General features: G+C 48.8%; 1 protein-coding gene across 3 annotated transcripts in view; it reads right to left on the bottom strand.

Moving 5' to 3' along the window:
- INF2 (inverted formin 2) overlaps nucleotides 1–22,243 on the bottom strand; it is a 61,322-nt gene that overhangs the window by 15,863 nt on the left and 23,216 nt on the right. For 2 of the 3 annotated variants that reach the window (XM_078602010.1, XM_078602009.1), the window contains 11 exons: nucleotides 16,396–16,799; nucleotides 14,817–14,932; nucleotides 13,633–13,792; nucleotides 12,505–12,538; nucleotides 11,675–11,822; nucleotides 8,317–8,458; nucleotides 5,258–6,106; nucleotides 4,280–4,425; nucleotides 3,445–3,506; nucleotides 1,999–2,101; nucleotides 406–491 (listed from right to left, as the gene is read on the bottom strand). In XM_078602010.1, the coding sequence (XP_078458136.1) occupies nucleotides 406–491; nucleotides 1,999–2,101; nucleotides 3,445–3,506; nucleotides 4,280–4,425; nucleotides 5,258–6,106; nucleotides 8,317–8,458; nucleotides 11,675–11,822; nucleotides 12,505–12,538; nucleotides 13,633–13,792; nucleotides 14,817–14,932; nucleotides 16,396–16,799 (2,250 nt within the window). Of the gene's footprint in view, nucleotides 1–405; nucleotides 492–1,998; nucleotides 2,102–3,444; nucleotides 3,507–4,279; nucleotides 4,426–5,257; nucleotides 6,107–8,316; nucleotides 8,459–11,674; nucleotides 11,823–12,504; nucleotides 12,539–13,632; nucleotides 13,793–14,816; nucleotides 14,933–16,395; nucleotides 16,800–17,879; nucleotides 18,585–22,243 lie in introns of those variants that run through there. The other variant, XM_078602011.1, reaches the window with a different exon arrangement.

Genomic DNA, 22,243 nt, shown 5'->3' with positions numbered 1-22,243 from the left:
TGCATTCTCAATCAAGGCCAAAGACAAAGGCAGCCTTAACAGACTGTTGGGGCCAGTGCTGTTGGTGAGCACCTATGAAGGCCGGCACGGCACACGAGGGGTGGCGGGGGTGGCCAGCACCATGCCTGGCCGCCTTTGTCTCCTTAGTGGCGATGTTTACACAATGCACCGAGTACTCATGTGAGGCTGAGTCGACCTAGGCGAGGTCCAGGACTGGTTCAGATATGTGTTACCAGCGTTGGCAGCGAGCACAAATTGAACTCGGGTCGCTGGGTTCGTAGCACAACATGCTCACCGCTACACTACTGCTCAGCTGCGCACACACGCACAAATGCACACGTGCGTGCACACACGCACACGTGTACATTCTTATTCACCCACACGACCACAATGCACGTTTCTCACTGGGGCAATGCGACGAGCAGCTGATAGAATCTTTCCGCGTTCCCCAGTGGCTTTCCTTCCTCCTTAAATGCCGTCACCATGGAAACCTGCACATGGCATCACCCCCACATCATTACTTTTCAGATATGTTGTTTTTGAATGCCTGCCATAAACTAATTAACATCACATTCACACCATTATCGTCCTCCAGCCCCGCTGGTCTCACTAATGCACACGGCTGAGAGAGGAAAACATTACAGCACCGAGTGATGTTTACATTGCCTTGCCCGTGACCATACAAACGTGTGCAGGGGCACGTCATCTGAACGTTTTATCCCCGACCTAATCTGTAAGCGCGCACCTAATCTACGCAGGAACATTCATGCCCCAATTAGAGCTGCGAGCACCTCCTGACATTTACAAAGTTAGCCGTTCATAAAGGGGTTATTTTATTCATAAGGTCGACGTTTTGAAATCCACAAGTCAAGCCGCACGTCATTCAATTTCAAAGGAACGTATTCACTCCTCCGAGAACCAACATGCTGCGCACACGGCTACATGCACGCATCTCGCTTCCTGTTGCATTGTAAAAGTCGTGGCTATGCACGACAGTACTCCCGCACTATGGAGGCGAGGGTTTCGAAACTCTATTCCTATGGGCGTCGAGGTCGCAATACCTGCCGCGACATCCGTGGGATGTGGTACAGAAAAAATGTGGACTCCACTTGTTTCGTCGATATGGGATAGAGTGTTTCCCCCTCGCACACGTGGGGTTTCTCCAGGTGCTCTGGTTTCCTCCCGCATGTAAAAGACTCACCGATTGGCTGATAGCACCTTAATACATAGAAGATCACAGAGCTTGGGCAATCGTTGGCGCCAGCTCACCACGTGGCTGCATTCCCTGAATGTCTCCTGGACGCCTATGAAAAAGATCTTTATAGCTCAGCAGATTCCTCCAGTATAAATAAATATTCTGTTCTGTCTGTGGTTCTTCGCGCCTCGGAATCGTTTTCTCTCTCTTCGAGAGTGAGCACATATTTGGGGGTTACTGTACAAGCCAGTATTAGCCCATCGCACATCGAGTTAATTTTCATTGTAAACCAGTGTGAGTTTATTGGATTTCGGAGCAAGAGTGACGTTTAAAGCCTTCTTAAAGCTTTGCCTCGCGCCACGTTAAACATTTTCGCATAAAACAAAACTTTGGCCCTCTGACTGGCACATCATTGGGTTAGCATGGAGACATTTCGGTACTTTTTTTTACATAGGTCAAAGGTCACAGGTTGTACAGGTCACATCATCATGACCTTGTTTCATTGTTTCTTTCAAATAAAATGTCCTCTTGCTCGGCTACGCACGACAAAATTGATTCACCAATCACTTTGCTAAGAGACGCGTGTACGAGTGTAATTCCTTATAATTGAGGGCCCAATAGGGTCTCAAACATCTACTTAGTTGGATAGTTAAAAAAAACTAATTAGACGATACACAAATCCAAGTTGTATTGTTTTGCATGGTACGGACGTGCGCTTTGTACACGATTCCCAACAATGTTAAACCGCGGGGCTGGGTCGCATTGAGCTAAGACGCCAACGGCGCCACGACGGAGCAAGTCACCTCGGAGGAGTCGGGCAGCAGCTTGACGAGCTGCTTGAGGTTGTCCTGGTCGAGACGCTCGCGGTCTCCACGTCGGATCATGTCCACGACCGCCCCGTTAGAGCTGCGCTTGCGGGGCACAGGGAAACGGCAGATGCATCTCCGCTCACCGCGTGTACATGCGTTGTGTGCGCGTCTGTACATCACTTACATGTATATTATAACAAGTCATCTCAATCGGTCAATCCATGGCACCTGAGTTTCCCGCCAGTGAGCCTTCCGCACTTCACAAGGCCCCAAAGTGCACCTAGCCTGGCACAAGCACTGTGGTGGCATCATCGCCACTTGGTTGCGAATGGCAGAATGGTGGTGTAGCAGTGGCCGCACGACACTACAAACCTGATCACCTGCGTTTAATTCCCGGCCACGGCTAAAATCAGTGGCAAGAGATAACTTAAATGGTCCTGGGCCTTCACTTAGGTCTACTCAGCCGAGAGAAGGTGTACAAATCATTGTATGCCTATTTTCGAACGGGTTAAATATCTTCAATTACAATTCTAATCAAGGTGCACATCTGTGGCAATTGATTTCTGAACATGGCTTTGGCCTCCCGTAGGTTGACTCAGACTTAAAGGAGCACCCGGTGCAGTGTGAAGTCAACAGGTAAGGCCCACTGAGGTGTAAAGCATTTTTTTCAGAAGCGACCTGCCCACAAATGATAGCTCAACGAAGTGGCTTGTCACGTGGCAATTTACAGCACCCGTTTACTCTAAGCGTTTCTAAACATGCGTCATGTCCTGTGGTGGCCTTACTTGGTGCTCGCTAACGGCACTTTGCCCCAACCAATTTGCCTGCGTGCGCTCGTATGTGTGGGCAGCAGTGATACACGCAGCTACAATTCAGGCGACGTGAGTTTTATTCTTGAACATTGATATCATCGATGGTACATTATAGCTGAACCATATTGGGTTTCCACTATTTTATGTTACGACAACTGTATTTGCTTCAGGAGATATAATTGGTCCCTTGCTTCGCCAGATGTGACAGTGCAAATTTGTGTAAGCTGATAATTGTTTTTTTACCCTTTAATCTGACAACAAAACTGACACCTTTTTTACGAGGAGTCATGTTTGCAATAACCACGACACAAGCAGTCAAAATGCAAACAAAAAGAAACAACTCTGATAATGATAATGTATACACCGTCCTTGAAGTTGATTGGTCCACACCCGAGACACCTTTCCTTAGAGCCTAGTCTCACATGGGTTGGACCAGATGACACCTTTTGGACCAATCAACTTCTAGGACAGTGCATACATTATCAGAGTTATGTTTTTTGTTTGCATTATGACTGCAAGTATTGTGGTCTATGCAAACATGACTCCTCGTAAAAAAGGTGTCAGTTTTGTTGCCAGATAAAATGGTAAAAAAACAATTATCATATTTTTTTACTGTGTAAGCTCTTACCACTTGAATTGCTTGAGGAAGATGTTAATATTCAAGCTCTTCTTCTGATCCAAAAACGTCACCTGAGGTCAACAAAAATAGGCCACGAGCAAATCATCCAGCATCCAGCAGCGGACCGAGAATAGCTGGCAGTAGCAGCGGCCAAATGTGGACAAATTATCTTGGCTTTTATTGGGCACCCCAAGCCGCACCCCAAAGTGGTGTTCTAAATGTTTAAGGAAGGCACATGCCAAACATTGCTGCTTATGTCACAGCTGTGTCCTGTCAAGTCCATCATGGGTTTGGAACTTCCCTAACGAGAACACGCTTTCACTACTTTAATCAGCAATTTCGTGATGTCACTGCAGAGCACCTGAAAATCAATCTAAAGTTTTTTTTAATTCTCAACCGAGTTTCAGACCAGAGTCAGAGAGACCAGGACGTGGTGAGTGATAACTGCACCTGTCCTGGCACTCCCACTTCACCAACCCACATTGACCAGCATGGTGAAGTATGGTCAAATAACCCACTATGATTGAGATGGTGTGGGGGAGGCCTTTATCCGATAGTACATTGAGAAAGGGCTCTATCCCATAACAATTGTAGTGGCAGTATTAATAATAATAATGGCCTTTATTTATATATGAAAGCCTGAATGAGTCTCAAGACTCTGTATTGGGACACTTGGTTAATTATATTAATGAGCGTTCAGCACATGAGATCCTGCACCTCCGATTAGCACGGTTGGATACGTACGGTGCGAAGGAAGTTCAACGTGCATACATACATTATCACACTGGTTGCAATTCTCAGCGTCGAGTGGACATGCCACTTCGTGACAGCAAAACTCTGGTACCTCTTGGGGATCAGCCCGTCGCGCCGTTGTTTTGGAAGTGGAGGGAGTGGCCTGCGGTTGGCAGAACAGCTGCTCGATGGCCGAAAAGTCTGGCTCCATGGACTCGGTCTGAGCCAAAACCCAGAGCGACGGCTTGTCCGCACATTCTACAAACAACGGTAGCAATGGCACCAACATCCACGCCCATTGAACTACCACACGGACTTCTGAAAACTACTACAATATCGATATACGTATGTATGATTAACTTCTTTCGCACCATCCGTAGTCAACCGTGCTAATCGGAGGTGCGGGGGAAGGACAACCAACTGAACACAAAAGGCAGTTCTAAAGAAATTAGTTTTCAATCGAGATGATTTAAAAGTGCACAGCTCCAGCGGCTTCCTAATAACAGAATGCAGAGCATTCCAGACGGCCGCAGAAGCGCATCTGAAAACGACTTTGTTCGATGGTTAACCATCGAACCATCGATGGTTAACCATCGAACCATCGATGGTTAGTCAAAAACCACGGTGAGGATGACCGGAGTTTTCATGACGGTTTATACTCCTTGACGAGATCAGCGCCATCTACCGCACCAACAAATCAATGACAAAGTAAATGCTCAATTAAAACGCACTGTTGTCTACTGTGTGTACATTCAATACCCCATGCTTGTCTGTTATAAATATGAATACAACTGCGAGGTAAGCTCAGTGTCCTGAATAAAGTACCCCCTCCCCCCTTGGCTCAATTAACGATTCTGATATAGCAAAACTTTTCCGACCATATGAATAGTCTCAATTGCAACCCTATGTTGGATTGACTGTGTGTGTGTACAGAACCAGAACATAACCTCATTCCAAACACTCCTTCAGTCACGTTCAAATAAAAAAAAATAGGAAACATGTGACTGATGATGATGATTATTATTATTAAGAGTTTATCAATGAAAGCAAAGCAAATTAATCGCCTTGCATGCAACTCATAATTGCTTACTTGGCAATGTATTGCTGGCCACCTTCTGCCAGTTGAGTTTCTTGAGTTGCACCGTTGGCCTGCGCTCAAGGACCGCATGCCTCTGGAGGCCCTGTGCCCCCAGTGGTGGTGGAGCAGCACTCAGAAGAACGGGACAAGGAGGTGGAGGAGGAATCATCTCATTGGTTGGAAAGGGCGGCGGCAGTGGCGGCGGTGGCGGAGGCATTCCCATATGACCAGGTAAAGGTGGAGGAGGAGGAATTCCACCAGTCGAGATTCCATTGGAAGTCCTGAGGGAGGGCGGTAGTGGGGGTGGTGGAGGAATTCCACCAGTCGAGATTCCATTGGGAGGCCCAAGAGAGGACGGGAGTGGGGGTGGTGGAGGGGGTGGTGGAGGAGGAGGTGGAGGAGGAGGTGGGGTAGGGGCAGAGATGGATTTTGATCTACAACTCTCTAACAAAGGGGGAAGTGGTGGTGGCGGTGGTGGTGGAGGTGGCATTGCTTCCACCTGAGAGCTCAGCTGGGTATGAGAAGGAGGAACTATTGATAACTCAGTTAACATGGCGACAGCAGTCCCACAATGCACCACTTCAGAAGAATTCACTTTGGCGTCGGCAGACCGAGATTTTCCAAGCGAAGGTACTGGGCCACCAGAAGGCGCGATGGGCATGGAAGTAGAGGCTCGCGTCGCTTCGGCAAGGCTCTCGTGATCCAGTCGAGCAGCCTTGAGCGCCATCATCTTGTCGAATTTCCCCGCTTTGGTGTTTTGCTGCTTCTGCTGTGGCTGCTGTGGCTCTGCTGGATGAGGATGAGACTTGGATGAAGGGATCAACCTCGTCAGGACAGCTTCCAGCTCCTGGTCTTCTTTAACTGTCAACACATCAAGCTGCTCATTTGAAAACAATTATAATAATAAAACCAACAGCAAACAAAATATGACGCTGCATTCAATTTGTTCCCTAAACCAAAAACTTTACTGCACCACGGATAAATAACAATTTGCATTTATATCATGTGCAAACACAACACACAATTTCAAATGCACACAGTCTGCATTTCAAGTACCAATGGCAGAAAGCGATTTTTTTTTTCAAAGGAAAAAAAATGAACAGAGAGGACAACAAATTTACGACAATGACAGAAAACGACATGAAAGCTGGCGCACAAACACACACCGGGTGCGCCGGGTACGGACGACATCCGGAAGCCAAGGAATTTACAATATCACAGGACGGCATAAAATGCCAGGCGCATTCCACTATCCACTCACCAGACCTCTCTGACCCCCACACCCCAAACCACACCACGGTGTCATATAGGAAAAAAATAAGTGCGTAACGAACTAGAAATAACGCTGCGTCTGCAAATTAACCCTTGAGACAAGAGTCAGAGTTCAGCTCTAGCGCACGTTCAGCAACGCCTTTAGCAATCTGAGGTTCTAAGATAATTTCTGAGAGTTAAATTAAACAAACACATTATTTAATACAAATTAAATACATTACTAAATTTCTACATTGACATACAGAAAGAAAGAAGTAAGAACATATGGTAGTAGGGTTTTCCCCTTTTTTCTGGCAACAAAACAGGTGTCAAGATGTTAAAACACCAAACTGAAACCTTTTACAAAGAATCATGTCTGCATTAACCACAATGCTTGTGGTCAGAATGCAAACAAAAAACGTACTCTGATAATGTACGCATTGTCCTTGAAACCGATTGGTCCACACCAAAGAAGGGCGGTGTTATACGTTGCATTTTAGAACCATGATGGATGTCAGCGGCTGGGGGGAGTCCTTCATCCAACAGTGGAATGGTCGTGGCTCATGATGCCATCGCTTGTGTGAAATTAAACTAAAAGACCCCTTTCAAAGCAACATCAAGGAGGCTAATGGGTAATCAGAACGAGTTAACGCAGCCGGAGACACGAGATTGTCCGGTGGCTGTGTGGCACCGGCAGCAGAGGGGAAATCCCGTGGCGTTGCTGTCGAGTGCTCAGGCCACGCAACAGCACCGGGGCCCACAGGGGCACAGGTAGGCCTCGGCAAGGTAAGGTAAAAGTTAAAAGGCCTAGGCACAGGCGCCGGGGGCTACGAGGAGGGTGGGGGGGTAATTGAACAAGCCGCCCCCCCCCCATGTTATTCCTCCAGTGAGGGCCAGAGGTCTCAACCGGGTACCCGATACCCGTACCCTACCCGATACCCGGCTACCCGTACCCAGCCGGGTAAGGTTACGGGTAGCCGTTTGCTGTCCCTGGTGCGGCCGGGTACGGGTACGAGTAGGCCGTGAGTCACTGGCGAGTAACCATTTGTCACTCATTTCGGGTAGGGTACGGGTACGGGTAGGGAACGGGTACCCGTACACAGCCGGGTACGGGTACCCGTTCCATTTGTGACCCTGGTGCGGCCGGGTACGGGTAAGGTACGGGTACGGGTACGGGTACGGGTAAGGAATCAAAACCCGTTTGCGACCTCTGGTGCGGGCCCACGCCAAACAGGCTGCGCCACTGGCAATATGAATACACTGCCTGCGTAGAGAGAAAAGTATTAATTCTTTGTCTCTCGCGAGTGGGAAATGTGCGACAGGCAGGTACTCGTGGCGTGAGAACTCCACAGATCTACGTTCGAGGGGCCCCAGGGGGATTTTCTCGTCATGGGACCAGAGGTCGCAAACGGGTTTTGATTCCTTACCCGTACCCGTACCCGGACGCACCAGGGTCGCAAACGGGTACCCGTACCCGTACCCCGCCGTACCCGTACCCTACCCGTACCCGGCTGGGTACGGGTAGGGTACGGGTATCGGGTACCTGATTGCGACTTCTGGGATGAAGCCACGTTGCAGGCGCGGGTGGGTTGATTCTAGGTACTTGAATTGTGAGAAGAGACAAGACGTTGGGAAATGAGTGACAAACAGTTACTCACCAGTGACTCACGGCCTACCCGTACCCGTACCCGGCCGCACCAGGGTCGCAAACGGGTACCCGTACCTGTACCCGGCCAGGTACGGGTAGGGTACGAGTATCGGGTACCCGGTTGCGACCTCTGCATGGGACCCGGGGGTGGGGGGTGGGGGGAGATGCCTACCCTCATCGGCGACGAGGACGGCGCGCTGGGCCACAAACTCGAGGGCGGCCCAGAGCGGCGAGGCCCCGGGCAGCGACGGCTCCAGCTCCAGGAGGCTCTGCAGGATGGTGAGCAGCTGGGAGGACACGGGGTGGCTGCTCACCTGCACGTGCACGACGCCACACGCGGGGGGGGGGGGGGCAGTGGGAACCAGCATCAAATCGCGCGTCTCGGTTAACGGGCCGACAACTAAAGCAAACGAGTCTTAAATTTCGATTGAAAGCTTTCGTGACTGCAGGGATTCCTCTTCTTGGTTCTTTCGGTAAAGTCACGTAGAAGGGAGATAATAAAATAATATAAATAAAACATAATAAAATAATTCTCACGACGTTTCGGCCACAACGCAAGCAGCCGTCCTCAGGTGAAGAACAGGTCTGTCGGAAAGACAGCGTCTGAATGACGCGTCTGAATGACGCTGTCTTTCCGACAGACCTGTTCTTCTGAATGACGCTGTCTTTCCGACAGACCTGTTCTTCACCTGAGAACGGCTGCTTGCGTTGTGGCCGAAACGTCGTGAGAATTATTTGATTATGTTTTATTTGTATTATTTTATTATTTCCCTTCTACGTGACTTTACCGAAAGAACCAAGAAGACAAACGAGTCTTGGTTGCATTTTGCAGCTGGCCAGTTTGCGTGAATGACGCCGAATAAAAACATTGATTTTTTTAATATTATTGTTTTGTCCTTTTGCCCAATTGTATCTCGATTGTGATTTGCATGCGTTTGTGTCACTCTTAGGCTAAAATAAAGAGCTGACTGCACCTGCACCTAACTTATCTCACATTACACTTGGACTGCTTTTGTCTCGCGTGTATTTTGTTTACAACCTTTGAAGACCTCGCTTGTCAGTTGTGTCATACTCCTTAAGGACCCTCGACTCGTTCTGCCCAATGTTGATGTTTTTATCCAAAAAAATGTATTGCTGTGCTCGCGCACCATGGATCTCCTTTGTAAACTAGCTGGCCGACGGGCTAAATGGGATCCTCTGTCTAACAAATCAAAATAAACAAACGCAGCCAAACATACGGTGTTCTGCTCTCCCCACAGGATCGCTTCTCAGGGCGAGGTTCCTCGTAGCATTCATAACCAGCGGGTCACGGCTGCAGGTGTCCACCAGATAAACACGCATCTCTGCTCAGCCTTGTCGGTTGAGTGGGGCAGATTGAGTGTTCCGCCCTTACATTACATGGGCTGTCTTCAGTTTATTCCATTGTCCTCCAACACACACACCACTCAGAGATGATTCATAGTAAAAAAGTAGGTCATTTACTTACACACGATAGCCTCACGGCCAGTATAAAATATATATTTTTATTGGGAGGGTCCAATTTGTAACGTTAGCCTATATTCTTTGTTAATACCCTTTGGTTCTTTTGGTAAAGTCACGTAGATAGAAAAATAGCTAATAAATCACTACTAATAGTGATATATTAGTAGTGATCTATTAGAAAGACCCAAAGAGTATTAATTCCTGCAGTCACGAAAGCTTCAAAACAAGATTTCTTTGTTAAATTTAGCTTTTTTTTTTGCTAAACTTCACCCCAATTGTGCTACCTGCGCGTGACATGAGACGAAGCATACATCTAGATATCAAAGAGCCACTTGTGAGACGTCTCCAAATGACCTCTTGCCCACAAATTTCCGAACATGCCCTACCGCAGACGGCAATGTTTGTCGCACGACAAGCGACGATTTGAAATGCTGGTAATGTCGCCAAATTATGCGAAGAACCATATTTAATATGCCGGGGCTTGAACAATTAAAGCATTCAAACGAGTAAGTCCTACATTTCATGGCCTTTAATTTTAATGTTCATGAAACTCTCAACTCAAACGACTGTTTTGTTGCAGACCATTCACTCGACTGCTCCTACCTCACCTCTGGGGACCGGAGAAATGACGCCTCGTCTAATTGGGCGCACATTTGCTGGCATTTAAATACATCCTCACGCTGCTAATTACGTTACGAGATGAAGGCTCGCGCTGTGTGATGTTGGTGGGGGGGGGGGTCAAGCTTTGCCAGGTGTGGTGGCGACATCATCGTTCTCTTTGAATGTGCAACGAGTCGTCGCTGCAGAGAGAATAAAAAAAACACATCGTGGAGGCAGCAGCACGGAAATAAGAACCAGGGTATTTACGATTGGACCGAAAGAAGGAAAGTAAGTTATCTTCTTGTTTCTTTCGGTAAAGTCACGTAGAAGGGAAATAATCAAATAATAAAAATAAAACATAATAAAATACAATTCTCACGACGTCTCGGCCACAACGCAAGCAGCCCTCCTCAGGTGAAGAACAGGTCTGTCGGAAAGACAGCACAATTTCAGACGCTGTCAGACGCTGTCTTCCCGACAAACCTGTTCTTCACCTGAGGACGGCTGCTTGCGTTGTGGCCGAAACGTCGTGAGAATTGTATTTTATTATGTTTTATTTTTATTATTTTATTATTTCCCTTTTACGTGACTTTACCGAAAGAACCAAGAAGATGAATCCCTGCAGTCACGAAAGCTTTAAATCCAAAGCAAGTCAGTAAAAGGAAGTGAGCTCAAGGCAGGGCACGTCACTTAGAAGGGAAGACGACCGACGGTCACCAAATGCCTAGCGATGGAGCGTCAGCCGAGAAAAGGAACGCGTTCCACCGGACGTCCACGCACGAGAAGGGGGCAATTAAAGCAGCTCGTGTCGAGGTGTTTGGCCGCATCGTCACATCGCAGAACCGCGAGGGATGGCGACGACTTTGAGGATGCTTTCACCCAGCAGAGGATGGAGCCTCGCTGACGAAGATGTCGATGGTGACGACTTAACCGAGACGCCTACACACCTCGGGCTATGGAGGTGCTAAAAACGTCATGTTGCGTCTTTTTTTGCAACAATGACTTGGTTCGGGGATTTTGGACTGCAACCTTGTTGATCGCTCGGGATAGAAGGCAAGGAAGCGAGCGAGACACGGGAAGGGGTGGAGGGGGGTGGGTACACGCGCGTGTCGGACAGTGTCCGTGGCGGTAGTGTAGCGGTTAGCGCGCTGCGCTACGAACCTGGCGACCCGGGTTCGATTCCCGCTCACGGCTAACACCAGTGACGATTATCTGAACCGGGTCCTGGGCCTCCCCTAGGTCAACTCAGCCTTAAATGAGTACCTGGTGCGGTGTGTAAACATCGCCACTGGGGGAGACAAAGGCGGCCGGGCGTGGTGCTGGCCACCCACCCCCTCGTGTACCGTTCCGGCCTTCATAGGTGCTCGCTAACAGCACTTGCCCCTCCAGTCTGTTAAGGCTACACGGGGGATCTTTGTCTTTATCTTTGTGGCGGTGGCGAGGGGAACCTTGTTGAAGAGCGCGTGGAACACGCCCTGGTGGCTGCCCCAGTCGGTGTCGCCGTAGCGCGCCGACGCCTCCGCCTCGTCCCCGGCGCGGTGATCCTCAAACGCGTCGCACTGCACCAGCACGTTCTCGTCCGCATTGTCGCCGGTGCTGTCGGGGGGGGGGGGGGGGGGGGGGGCACAAAGTGCCGTGAGAGCGACCACCCTTGAAGGCCAACAACGTGGCGCATGCTATGGGAATGCGGCGCGGACACCTTTGTCTCTCCACAGTCATCATGTTTACACACCGCACCAGATACGTTTCTTAGGCCGAGTCGACCTAGGGGAGGCCCAGGACCTGTTCAGATAATCGTGACTGGTGTAGGCCCGTGAGCAGGAATCGAACCCGGGTCGCCGGGTTCGTAGCGCAGCGCGCTAACCGCTACACTGCCGACGTTGTAATGCGTGCGTGCATTACAGGCATTAGCAGGCTCATGTATAAAACTCTCTCTAAACAATTAAACATCACAAGCAGACCGAGGGCAGATTCGACTGTCATAAGTGAGTATTGTTTGGCGTGCTACGCTCACGAGCCGACCAGGCTTCACATATTCCCATCCGGTGCTCCAACACCGACTTGTGCAGCACAAAGGCCATTTAATGAGCATCATAAAACCTAGAACCATCGTCAGCTTCCAAGCCAGGCTGGGCGATAGATCAACACGCGTAATCAATAGGCGCTCATGTTCACAGCAGCCGCCTCGAGACTACAATTGTCGATAGGGAGCGGGAGTGTTTGGCCCTATTGATGGGAATAACTCACAAAGCTCTGCGTGTGGATGCTCTCGACTTACCGCAGCTTTTCCAGAACCTCCAGAAACTGCAGCCCTGCATCACACAAGCAGCAGAAAGAGAGGGAGCAGCACTGTTAGACTGTCCAATTGCCAGCTCCATCTCCCAGAAGGAAAATCCAGGGCTGGCCAAAAACGAGTGCCGCGTTGTATGTTTTATGAGCAAAAAATGTGGGGCGGCGATTGGGAAAATCAAATCAAAATCATTTGTGCACTTGATAATTGGTTTTTTATCCTTTTATCTGGCAACAAAACTGACACCTTTTTTACAGCTTTCCTGTCTCAAAAGCTGTCTCGGGTGTGGACCAATCAACTTCAAGGGCAGTGCATACATTATCAGAGTTATGTTTTTTGTTTGCATTACGACTGCAGGTATTGTGGTCTATGCAAACATGACTCCTTGTAAAAAAGGTGTCAGTTTTTTTGCCAGATAAAAGGGTAAAAAAACAATCATCATATTTTTTTCTTCTGGCAAATGAGCTTCCAATGGTGTATTCGTGTACTTGTTATTCGCGCCATTCCTATAGCCAGACGGGTACAGTCCACCAGCAGGGGCCAATGTTGCTGTGCGATTTTACCCAGTCAGGTAACCTGAAGACGGTCACTTGTGTTGTGATCGAAACGTCGTGATCAATTATTTTTTCCACATATGTGACTCAACCGAAAGAACCAAAGAGTATGGGTCATATTTCGATTGAAAGCTTTCGTGACTGCAGGGATTCATCTTCTTGGTTCTTTCGGTAAAGTCACGTAGAATGGAAATAATACAATAATAAAAATAAAACATAATAAAATAATTCTCACGACGTTTCGGCCACAACGCAAGCAGCCGTCCTCAGGTGTTGGTCTGTCGAGAAGGCAGAGAAGGCAGAGTCAGTCGCTGTCTTTCCGACAGACCTGTTCTCCACCTGAGGACGGCTGCTTGCGTTGTGGCCGAAACGTCGTGAGAATTATTTTATTATGTTTTATTTTTATTATTGTATTATTTCCATTCTACGTGACTTTACCGAAAGAACCAAGAAGGACTATGGGTCATTTTAAAATTTGGCGAATTTGGACCGCGACGCCGGCACACGCACGCACGCGGCCTAGAGAGCGTGCGACCACGGTGTCCGAGCGGCGCGCGCTCACCGATGAACTCGTTACGCAGCAGCATGCGCGCCTGCAGGGAGCTGGCGCCGATGATGAGGGCGTTGATGACCCCCAGGAGCGTGGCCTGATAGGCGGCCATGTCCGTGGCCTTGAGCTCATTCAGGATGAGGCTGAAACGGTAGTGCTGGCTCTTCACCACCTGGTCACAGAACAACAACATCATCATCATCCATCCATCAGCATCATCACCACCACCACCATCACGTGTGTTTTTATTGCAACAAAACACGAGTACACTACGCCAGAGGAGGGGAAAAGACAATCTGCAAAAATCTAATTCGGTTGGTGTGACGAGACCGCACATCGGGGGGGGGGTGGTGGTGAATAGAGGGCCCACTGGCCCAGCCACCATCACGTTACTTAAAAGTCAAGAGACAGATCTGAATTGGCTTGCGCATGCCTCCACGAGATCCAGGGTCTCCACGAGAGAGCCTTTCTCGTTGGCGTTTTAACTTAATCTCCTCCACTGACCAGACATCTTGGAAGCATATCATCACATAATTGTGTTTTCATATTGTGCTTCGAACTGTTAAAGCAATGCCCGAAAGAGTGTGTGACCGACAAACACCAAGAGAGGGAGGGTGGCGCAGCGTTTAGCGCACTGCGCTTTTAACCAGGCGACATAAGTTCGATACCTGGCCACAGGCTAACATCGGTGGTGAGTGATATGTGGCAATCCCACTGACCAGCGCAGTGAAGTATGATCACACAACCACCCCCGATCGACGCCTCGCACAGGGTGGGTATTAAAATGGCTGTAAATTAAATTAATCATAATTATGAAAAAAATGTATAATGCGCATTCCGTCCTAGGATCGCAACGCGCAAAAATGTTGATTAAACGCTCACAACCAGAGGAGTGCCGGGCGGTTAAAACACACAGTAGGGAGGACATGCGGTGTGCATCCGCTAGCCAGTCACCCCGCACCTCCGAGAAGCACGAGTGGCTACGTACGGTGCGAAAGAAGTTCAACCTACATACATACAACCTGTGGCACATGGATCCGCTCCTCGACTTCCTGCCAATCGGGCCTTCAATATTTCACGCGACCTCAAAGTGCACGTAGCCTGGCACAAGCACCGTGGTAATGTCACTGTCACTCAGTAGCGAATGGCAGGTGTTGTTGTTGTTGTCCTGTGTGTGTGTGTGTGCCGCGCGTTGCCTTGTAGTGCTGCAGGGCGTCGATGGCGAGCTTGTGCCCCTCGGAGGAGTAAACGCACAGCGCGGAGAGCAGCTCCATCACCTGGCGCTTCACCAGCTCGCTGCCCGTGTCCATCGCTGCACCGCACGGACACAGCGACAGTCGCGGGTGAGCATCGTCCCCCCGCCACCACGGCGAGTCCTGCGAGCGAGCGGCCTCGCCACGCCGGCCAGCACCCTGCAGGTACGGCCAGCCGCCTTTGTCCATTCAGCAGGTAGGAGCGGAGGGGGCAGTGATTGACGCACGGAACTAAGCGGCCCGAGTTTGATTCCCGGCCACGGTTAGAACGTCAGCGGTGAACTATCTCTGAAGAGGTTCTTGCTCCCTCCCACAACCCCCTTCACCCAGCCTTCGCCAACCCACACCGACTAACGTGGTGTAGTAGGGACAAACAAACCTTACAACGGATACAAGGCGGGGAAGGCCTTCGCCCCGGCTGACAAAGAAGCTGTAGATGACATCAACCCACGGGGAAAACCCAGGGAAACGTCTAGACACTACATCGTGTTATTTACGATCAGGATTCTAACCCGGGTTGGCGGTGATAATAGCGCAGTGCACCAACCACTGTGCCACCGCTCAGCCCCAAGCAAACGCTCCACGCTGATGAATGTACGCCACACCAGGTACTCGTTTACAACTCGGTCGCAGCGTGGAGAAGTGTGGCGAAACAACGACCTGCAGCGGCACCGCCCCCCCCTCACCCTCCCGTCCAAAACAATGGATGTGCTCATCGCAAACCTTCTACGAAAAAGGGCAACACGTCCGTCGACGATCGCTTCGCCACATGTGCTCGAGCACCACCGCCGAGTTAGGATCCCCAAACAATTTGTGTGGCCTCCCCTCCTGCAGAAGTGGTGGTCGATATACGTGGATCGCAATCGACGGGCGGATGGTCGCAAAACAAATTTTTTTTGGACCTTTGACCAAATCAGAACAAACACCGAACATAAGCGTACGGCAATTTTCATTGCATGTGATGGCAAATAAAAACCCCAACTAAGCATTCATTTGTAAAACATACAGAGTGGACCGTGGAACCCATTGAGATTCGCTAATATTGATCGCAGAGCTTGGTGGCATACCCACGGCTGTTCTCCAGGCTAAAGAAGAGCCTGGCCTACTGGGACATTGTTGTAACATTGAGAAGCTGCCGACATCATCGACCAGACACCCACCGCTATCACCGCCGGTGCTGGCGGCGACGGCGACAGCATGTACATACGTGGAACTTTTTTCTCTGACGGTGCTAATCGGAGGTGCAGGGGAAGGACAACAAACTAAACACAAAAATCTATTTTCTAAAAATGAGTTGTCAATCTAGATGATGATTTAAAAAGTGCAAAGCCCCCAGTGTCTCCCTAATATCGGAAGCAAGATCGTTCCAGACGGCCGCAGAAGCGCATCCGAAAGCGCGCGGACACGGCGACCACCGTCCTTGCCCGACGACCAGCCAACATCCTCAGCCGCGAGGGATCGCCCGGAGGTTCCGCACGCCGATGGACCTTACGCTCCTCGCCGAGCTCGTGCGGCACCTCACCCTGCACGAGCGTGCGCACGCGCTCCCCTCCGCACACCAGGTAGTCGAGCCCCCGGCGCGAGTTGAGCACGGCGCGCACGCAGCCCACGCACTCGAGCTGCGCGCACACGTCGGTGAGACGCAGCGCCCGCCCGCGGCGCGAGAACCTCTCCAGGGCCTCGAGCAGCAGGTCCAGCCCACGCAGCTCCAGGAAGGCGGTGACCCAGGCCCCGTCGCACTCGGCCAGGCGGTGCCGCAGCCCCGCGTAGTTGCGCGAGCTGGGGAACTGCAGCAGGCGCACGCACAGCTCCGGGTCGGCGCTCTCCATGTTGCAGGTGCCCGAGGCCGGGCAGGAGGACTCGGGGCCGCCATCGTCGAGCGAGATGACGCGAGCCAGGCGGGCCCACATGGCGGGGTGAGTGAACCTGCGCGCGGTGGCCCCCCGCCACGGGGTATCGGGGGAAGAGAAGACGCGATATCAGTGTGAGAGGAGGAAGCGGTCGTGAGCCGTTTCGCTTTTATTCGTAATGATGATGACGACAATAATGATGGTTATTCAACCAGGAAAGCCTCACTGGCCAAGATGTATGCACGTTGAACTTCTCTCGCACTGCACGCAGTGGTGGTGCAATGCTAGCTGGAGTTCCAAATGAAAATGACTTCATCTCACGTGAAGATGACGTTATAAGACAATTGGAAATGGTGGGAAGAGAAAAACAAATTAAGGAGAAATATAATGACAATTAAAATAAACTACATTTTGAAATCACGTGTCATAAACCTTGCATGACTTGTTTCTGTATTTCAAAAGAACGCCGATTAGACATTCCACGAGTTCACGTCCACTTGAATGAGTAACATCTACTGTAAGCTTATATCGGCACGCACAATACAGATGTCATAAAAGTTTCTGCGGTCCCTAAATGTGGGCCGTTAATGCGAACTTTATGCAATTGGTTGTAATAGTGGCCCATATCGACATGTAACCGCAAAAAATGTGCCGAAGGGCCACTTGGCCCCTCCGTACTCACGATTGTTATGTTTTACAATCATTTACCGTCGCTCCCGGCATTAAATCCATCACGGTACAGTGGGTTTAAAACAGTACAGCGAAAAAAATTGGCAGCGTCTTGCAAATAAAAACACAGGGGGTGACTTCGGTGCCGCTTACTTTATAAACATTGTCAAAGGGAAGATTAACAACGCTCCTACCGCCCTGTGATTCTGCACAATGGATAATGTGAACGTTATACAGAAGTTCAACGTACATACAGACATACATAATGTGCTTTACCGAAAACCATTTCTTAAAAGCCGCAAGTTCAGAAGCGTGATGCCAATAACATTTGATGTGACTTGAACTAAAACCACAAAAACTCATGCGGTTAGGACTTTCCCCACCAACGCCAGGCAAGACACGCATTGCTTTAACCAACAGAGCTCCTTGTCGATAATAATAAGCTAAACACACATTTACAAGTTACAGCAAAAGTCATCGACTTCACCTCTTTAACGGCGGCGGTGGTGGTGTCGGTGGCGGTGGTCCCGCGAGAAGGGCTCCGTGCCGCTGGTGAAAAATACTCGAGCGGAGTGAACCAGCGGTTGTGATGTTTCCAAGTGGGGAGCGGGGAAAATACCCAAATGGCAATAATGCGCACACGCACACCCCTAAGTCCCACAAACTCGGTGCTTGTACAACGGATGAAAAAAATAAAAAAAAACACGCACGAATGTGCAGTCACGCCCCACACTTCCTAACAGCCGAGGCTATCTCTGCAAAACACGCAGGGGCAGGACGGGAAGGAGACCCTGTGAATACTTTGAGGCTCTTTCTGGAATTCGACGAATGTCAATGTGTCCCCCCCTTTGTGAAGGCACTCGATGAGGGCGGAAGTTGCCGGCGTTGTTTTCACGTTGTGACGAGTGTTGTTGTTTGAAGCGATGCCCGACGTTTTGCTGCTACCGGCTGGGAGCTGCTTTTTCTTCCTCTTCTTCAGGAACTGAAGAAGCTTCACTTCAACTAAAGGAAGCTTCACTTCAGCTCCTGAAGAGGCTCCCAGCACGTCGAACCACACACGGTACCCACCCGAAAACACGCCCGGGGAATCTGTACAGCTTCACAACCGCAAATACTGGGTGGAACTCTTCAGTAGGTGTGTAAATTTGCACAATTTTTTTTCTGTCCAAACAGACACTGGAGGTGAATAAAAGAAAATACTCCGATTCACGGAATAAAAAGAAGCGCTGTTTGAGTTGTAGCAGCAGTGAACCTCTTTGTGGCTTAAAGGGCAGCGTGCTTGATTTTATAGTTCAGTAAGTCTGCCAGTACGAGGCGGGGAGACCTGGGAAACGTAGCGTGACGCTAGATAATGGACTTCATTCAGAGCGAGCATTCGGACTTGGCATCACACCTTATCCCGGTGACACTCTCCACGCACTGGAATAACGAGGGCTCATCGAGCACAGTGACTCTCAAAATAAAATGTTTTTAGATATTAGGTTCTCAGATATTGTACATAAATACAGTCAGGCACAATTTGTGACGCTGTATTGCGTCGTGTGTATTAAATTGTGTTGGCAAAGTGGTTAGGGCACTATGGATGCGATGGACTTGGTGGTAATGCAAAACATCTAAATATTTGGATTCGTGTAACAAATATATAACTATAGCAATAGGGCTACACTTGCTTTCCAAAATTTCCAGAGGTACTTTCCTAATTACATGCAACGCATTCATTCTTTCCATTTATTCACCACCATGTGACCTGGTTTGAGGCAGGATGTTGTGACTGAACACAAAAAAATGCAGTTTTCCTTCTCGCTGTGTGAACCCCATGCACAGCCAAACGGAAGGACTGGACCGTTTGTGTATTTTTTCTATTTTCCAGAAAATGTTAAAAGTCGTTTTCTTCTTCACTTTTTTTGTAATCGCACTCAGGAGTGGCTAAATGTAATACAGTGTGGACACGGAATGCGTTCTATTTTTCGATTTAAAGTTTTCGTGACTGCAGGGATTCATCTTCTTGGTTCTTTCGGTAAAGTCACGTACTTCCCTTCTACGTGACTTTACCGAAAGAACCAAGAAGAGGAATGCGTTCTATCAGAGGACTGCAGGCATGAGGGAGACGATATCGACATATATGCCTGTAATCGTGATAAAGCGTTGGGTGACCTCTGATCATGGTGGTGTAAGGAGGGAGCAGTCGTGTTGCGGTTCGAGTTCCATTCCCGCTCAAGGTCAACACAAGTGACGGTTATCTAAACCGGTTTCTGGGCATCCCCTAGGTCGATTTAGCCTCAAATGGTGCGGGGTGTAAACATCGCCACTTGGCAGACAAAGGCGGCTGGGCGTGGTGTTGGAAAGCCACCCCCTCGTGTGCCGTGCGGGCCTTAATTGGTGCTCGCTAACAGCACTTTCCCTAACAGACTGTTAAGGCTATACGGGGGATCTTTGTCTTTCTGAGGAGGCGCAGTGAGTCGGCTGTGGTAATGCGTGAAGTTTTCCAGCCCTCAGAGAAGCCAACTACAGTATTATAAAATAATAATATAAATTCCTGCACAATCGAGTCACCATGCCTCTTCACGCCACTGTCTAACTAACCCTTTATATCACCATCAGAGGTTAATTTCAGAAAAATTCGCGTTTCTTTGGGAAACATTGCATTTCTCTCTCTGGATAACATGCAGAACAGCAGGGTTGCCACCTCTGAGGTACAAACACAAATTGGCACAAATCTTGGAAAGAAAAATATCTCACAAAACCGACGGGAGATAAGAACTATGTGTGAATGAAATGTCTTGACTGGTAAATTATTTACACAACTGACAAAATACTAAAGTTTGAATGTAACGGAGAGTCTTACAGCTTTTGCCCGGACAGCCAAATCACAGAGGATTATCCTGGGAAAACCAGAACAGGTTGGCAACCCCCAGCAGACAGGCCGATTCGCTCCTTTTTGCGCAGTTATTTTCGTGACCATTTGTTTGTGTTTTACAAACTCCAATACTTAGCCTGATAACGGGGACTCCACTTCGATAAATTGCACTCAATTGTATTACACATTCAAATATTTTATGCCGTAAAATATCTCACGGCTGAAATGAAAGCCCGCTTTAATGAAAGTGTGGAATGCGCATTTTTTTTGTTAAAGGTGCATGCGCGTCCCAGTGTGCACGCTTCAACAAACACAGAACACGCCCAAGTATGCGCTGCAACTCGTTCAACGCCTTGTCACAAGCTTCCGACTTGCGCATTACGCACAAAGTGCTTGCCGCAAGTGAACCACAATACCTCGCTGATCTCATCAAGAAGCATCAATCATCACACGTACTTCGGCCATCCTCGCAGCTTGCGGATTTTTGATGACCATCGAACTAAAATTGCCACTTTCAGAAGCGCTTCTGTGGCCGTCTGGAACGCTCTTCCTTCCGATATCAGGAAGCCATTTGGGGCTTTGCCCTTTTAAATCTAGATTGAAAATTCATTTCTTTAGAACTGCTTTTTGTGGACAATTTTTTGGTAATTTCCCCGCACCTCCAATTAGCATGGATGGCTACGTACGGTGCAAAAGTTCAACATACCTACAATATATACACACAGTACTCTACCCTTGCATGGCACCAGCGAGGATATTCCTCTTCATCTTCTTGGTTCTTTCGGTAAAGTCACGTAGAATGGAAATAATAAAATAATAAAAATAAACCATAATAAAATAATTCTCACGACGTTTCGGCCACAACGCAAGCAGCCGTCCTCAGGTGAAGAACAGGTCTGTCGAGATTTATTATTTCCATTCTACGTGACTTTACCGAAAGAACCAATAAGATGAATCCCTGCAGTCACGAAAGCTTTAAATCGAAATAGTACAAAAACATGTGACAGTACAGTAGAACAATGTACAACAAAGGTAAACAAACACACGCACACCAAACTAAACCATCCCCATCCTACCAGGCAAAGGCCACCGAGGTATTCGCTTATTTTTCAGATGCGACCTGGCCACAAATTATAGCGCAACAAGGTGTCTCATCATTTGGACATTAATAGCAGCAAAATCATCGAATAAAAATGAACGTTACCAGACCGTGAATTATAAAAAGCAAATCAACGTCTCTCATCTCTCGGAGTCTGTTGCTCTCTATCATTGTCCCTCATCTTGCTACATCTCCATCTCTTTAACACGGGGGCTTTCGCGACCAAAATTATCCAAAATACAGAATACAAATGTTGTGGCTTGGCTCTCCAACACACCGGTGTGCTGTACTAGTCACGAACCGGCATGTCCCGGTTACGTGACAACCCTTACTAGTTGGCTGTGTCTGGTGGTGGCAGCTTTAACGACACATTCATATATTTACGCAATCTAACCCAAAACAACCTGTTTTATGGATCTTCATCTCTTGTTTACATCTCCCTAGAATTTTACAAAGCACAGGAGCAGTGCTGGATTATCCTCGTAGCAAAAGTAGCTACATATGCTACGGGTCCCGCACTTTCAAGGGCCCCGCGCTAAATGCTTCAAGCTATCAATTCCAGTTCAGTGATTCTGCACTTGCTCTATTACTATAGTACTATACTGCCTTCAACTTTTATGAACGACTGGGTGTTTAAGGTTAACGATTTGTCGTATTATCTGGCTGTATAGCAAATGAAAGAATACAATTACTTTATTATGCAAATTAAAAAATTGTGTTTAATATTTATGTGTTTTTATTTTTTTTAGGGCCCCTTTATAACATACGCTACAGGCTCCGCACTAGCCTACTCCGGCACTGGACAGGAGACAGGTAGGTAAGGTGGTGGTGGCTGAAAATGTTACTTCTGCTTTAAGCCCTTCCCCCGCTCCCGCCCCACTCAATGGGCCCAGCA

Source organism: Lampetra planeri, chromosome 17 (assembly GCF_965212315.1).
Source record: "Lampetra planeri chromosome 17, kcLamPlan1.2.h2, whole genome shotgun sequence".
In the NCBI taxonomy this organism is placed as follows: domain Eukaryota; kingdom Metazoa; phylum Chordata; class Hyperoartia; order Petromyzontiformes; family Petromyzontidae; genus Lampetra; species Lampetra planeri.
This window is presented reverse-complemented; position numbering and strand designations above follow the sequence as displayed.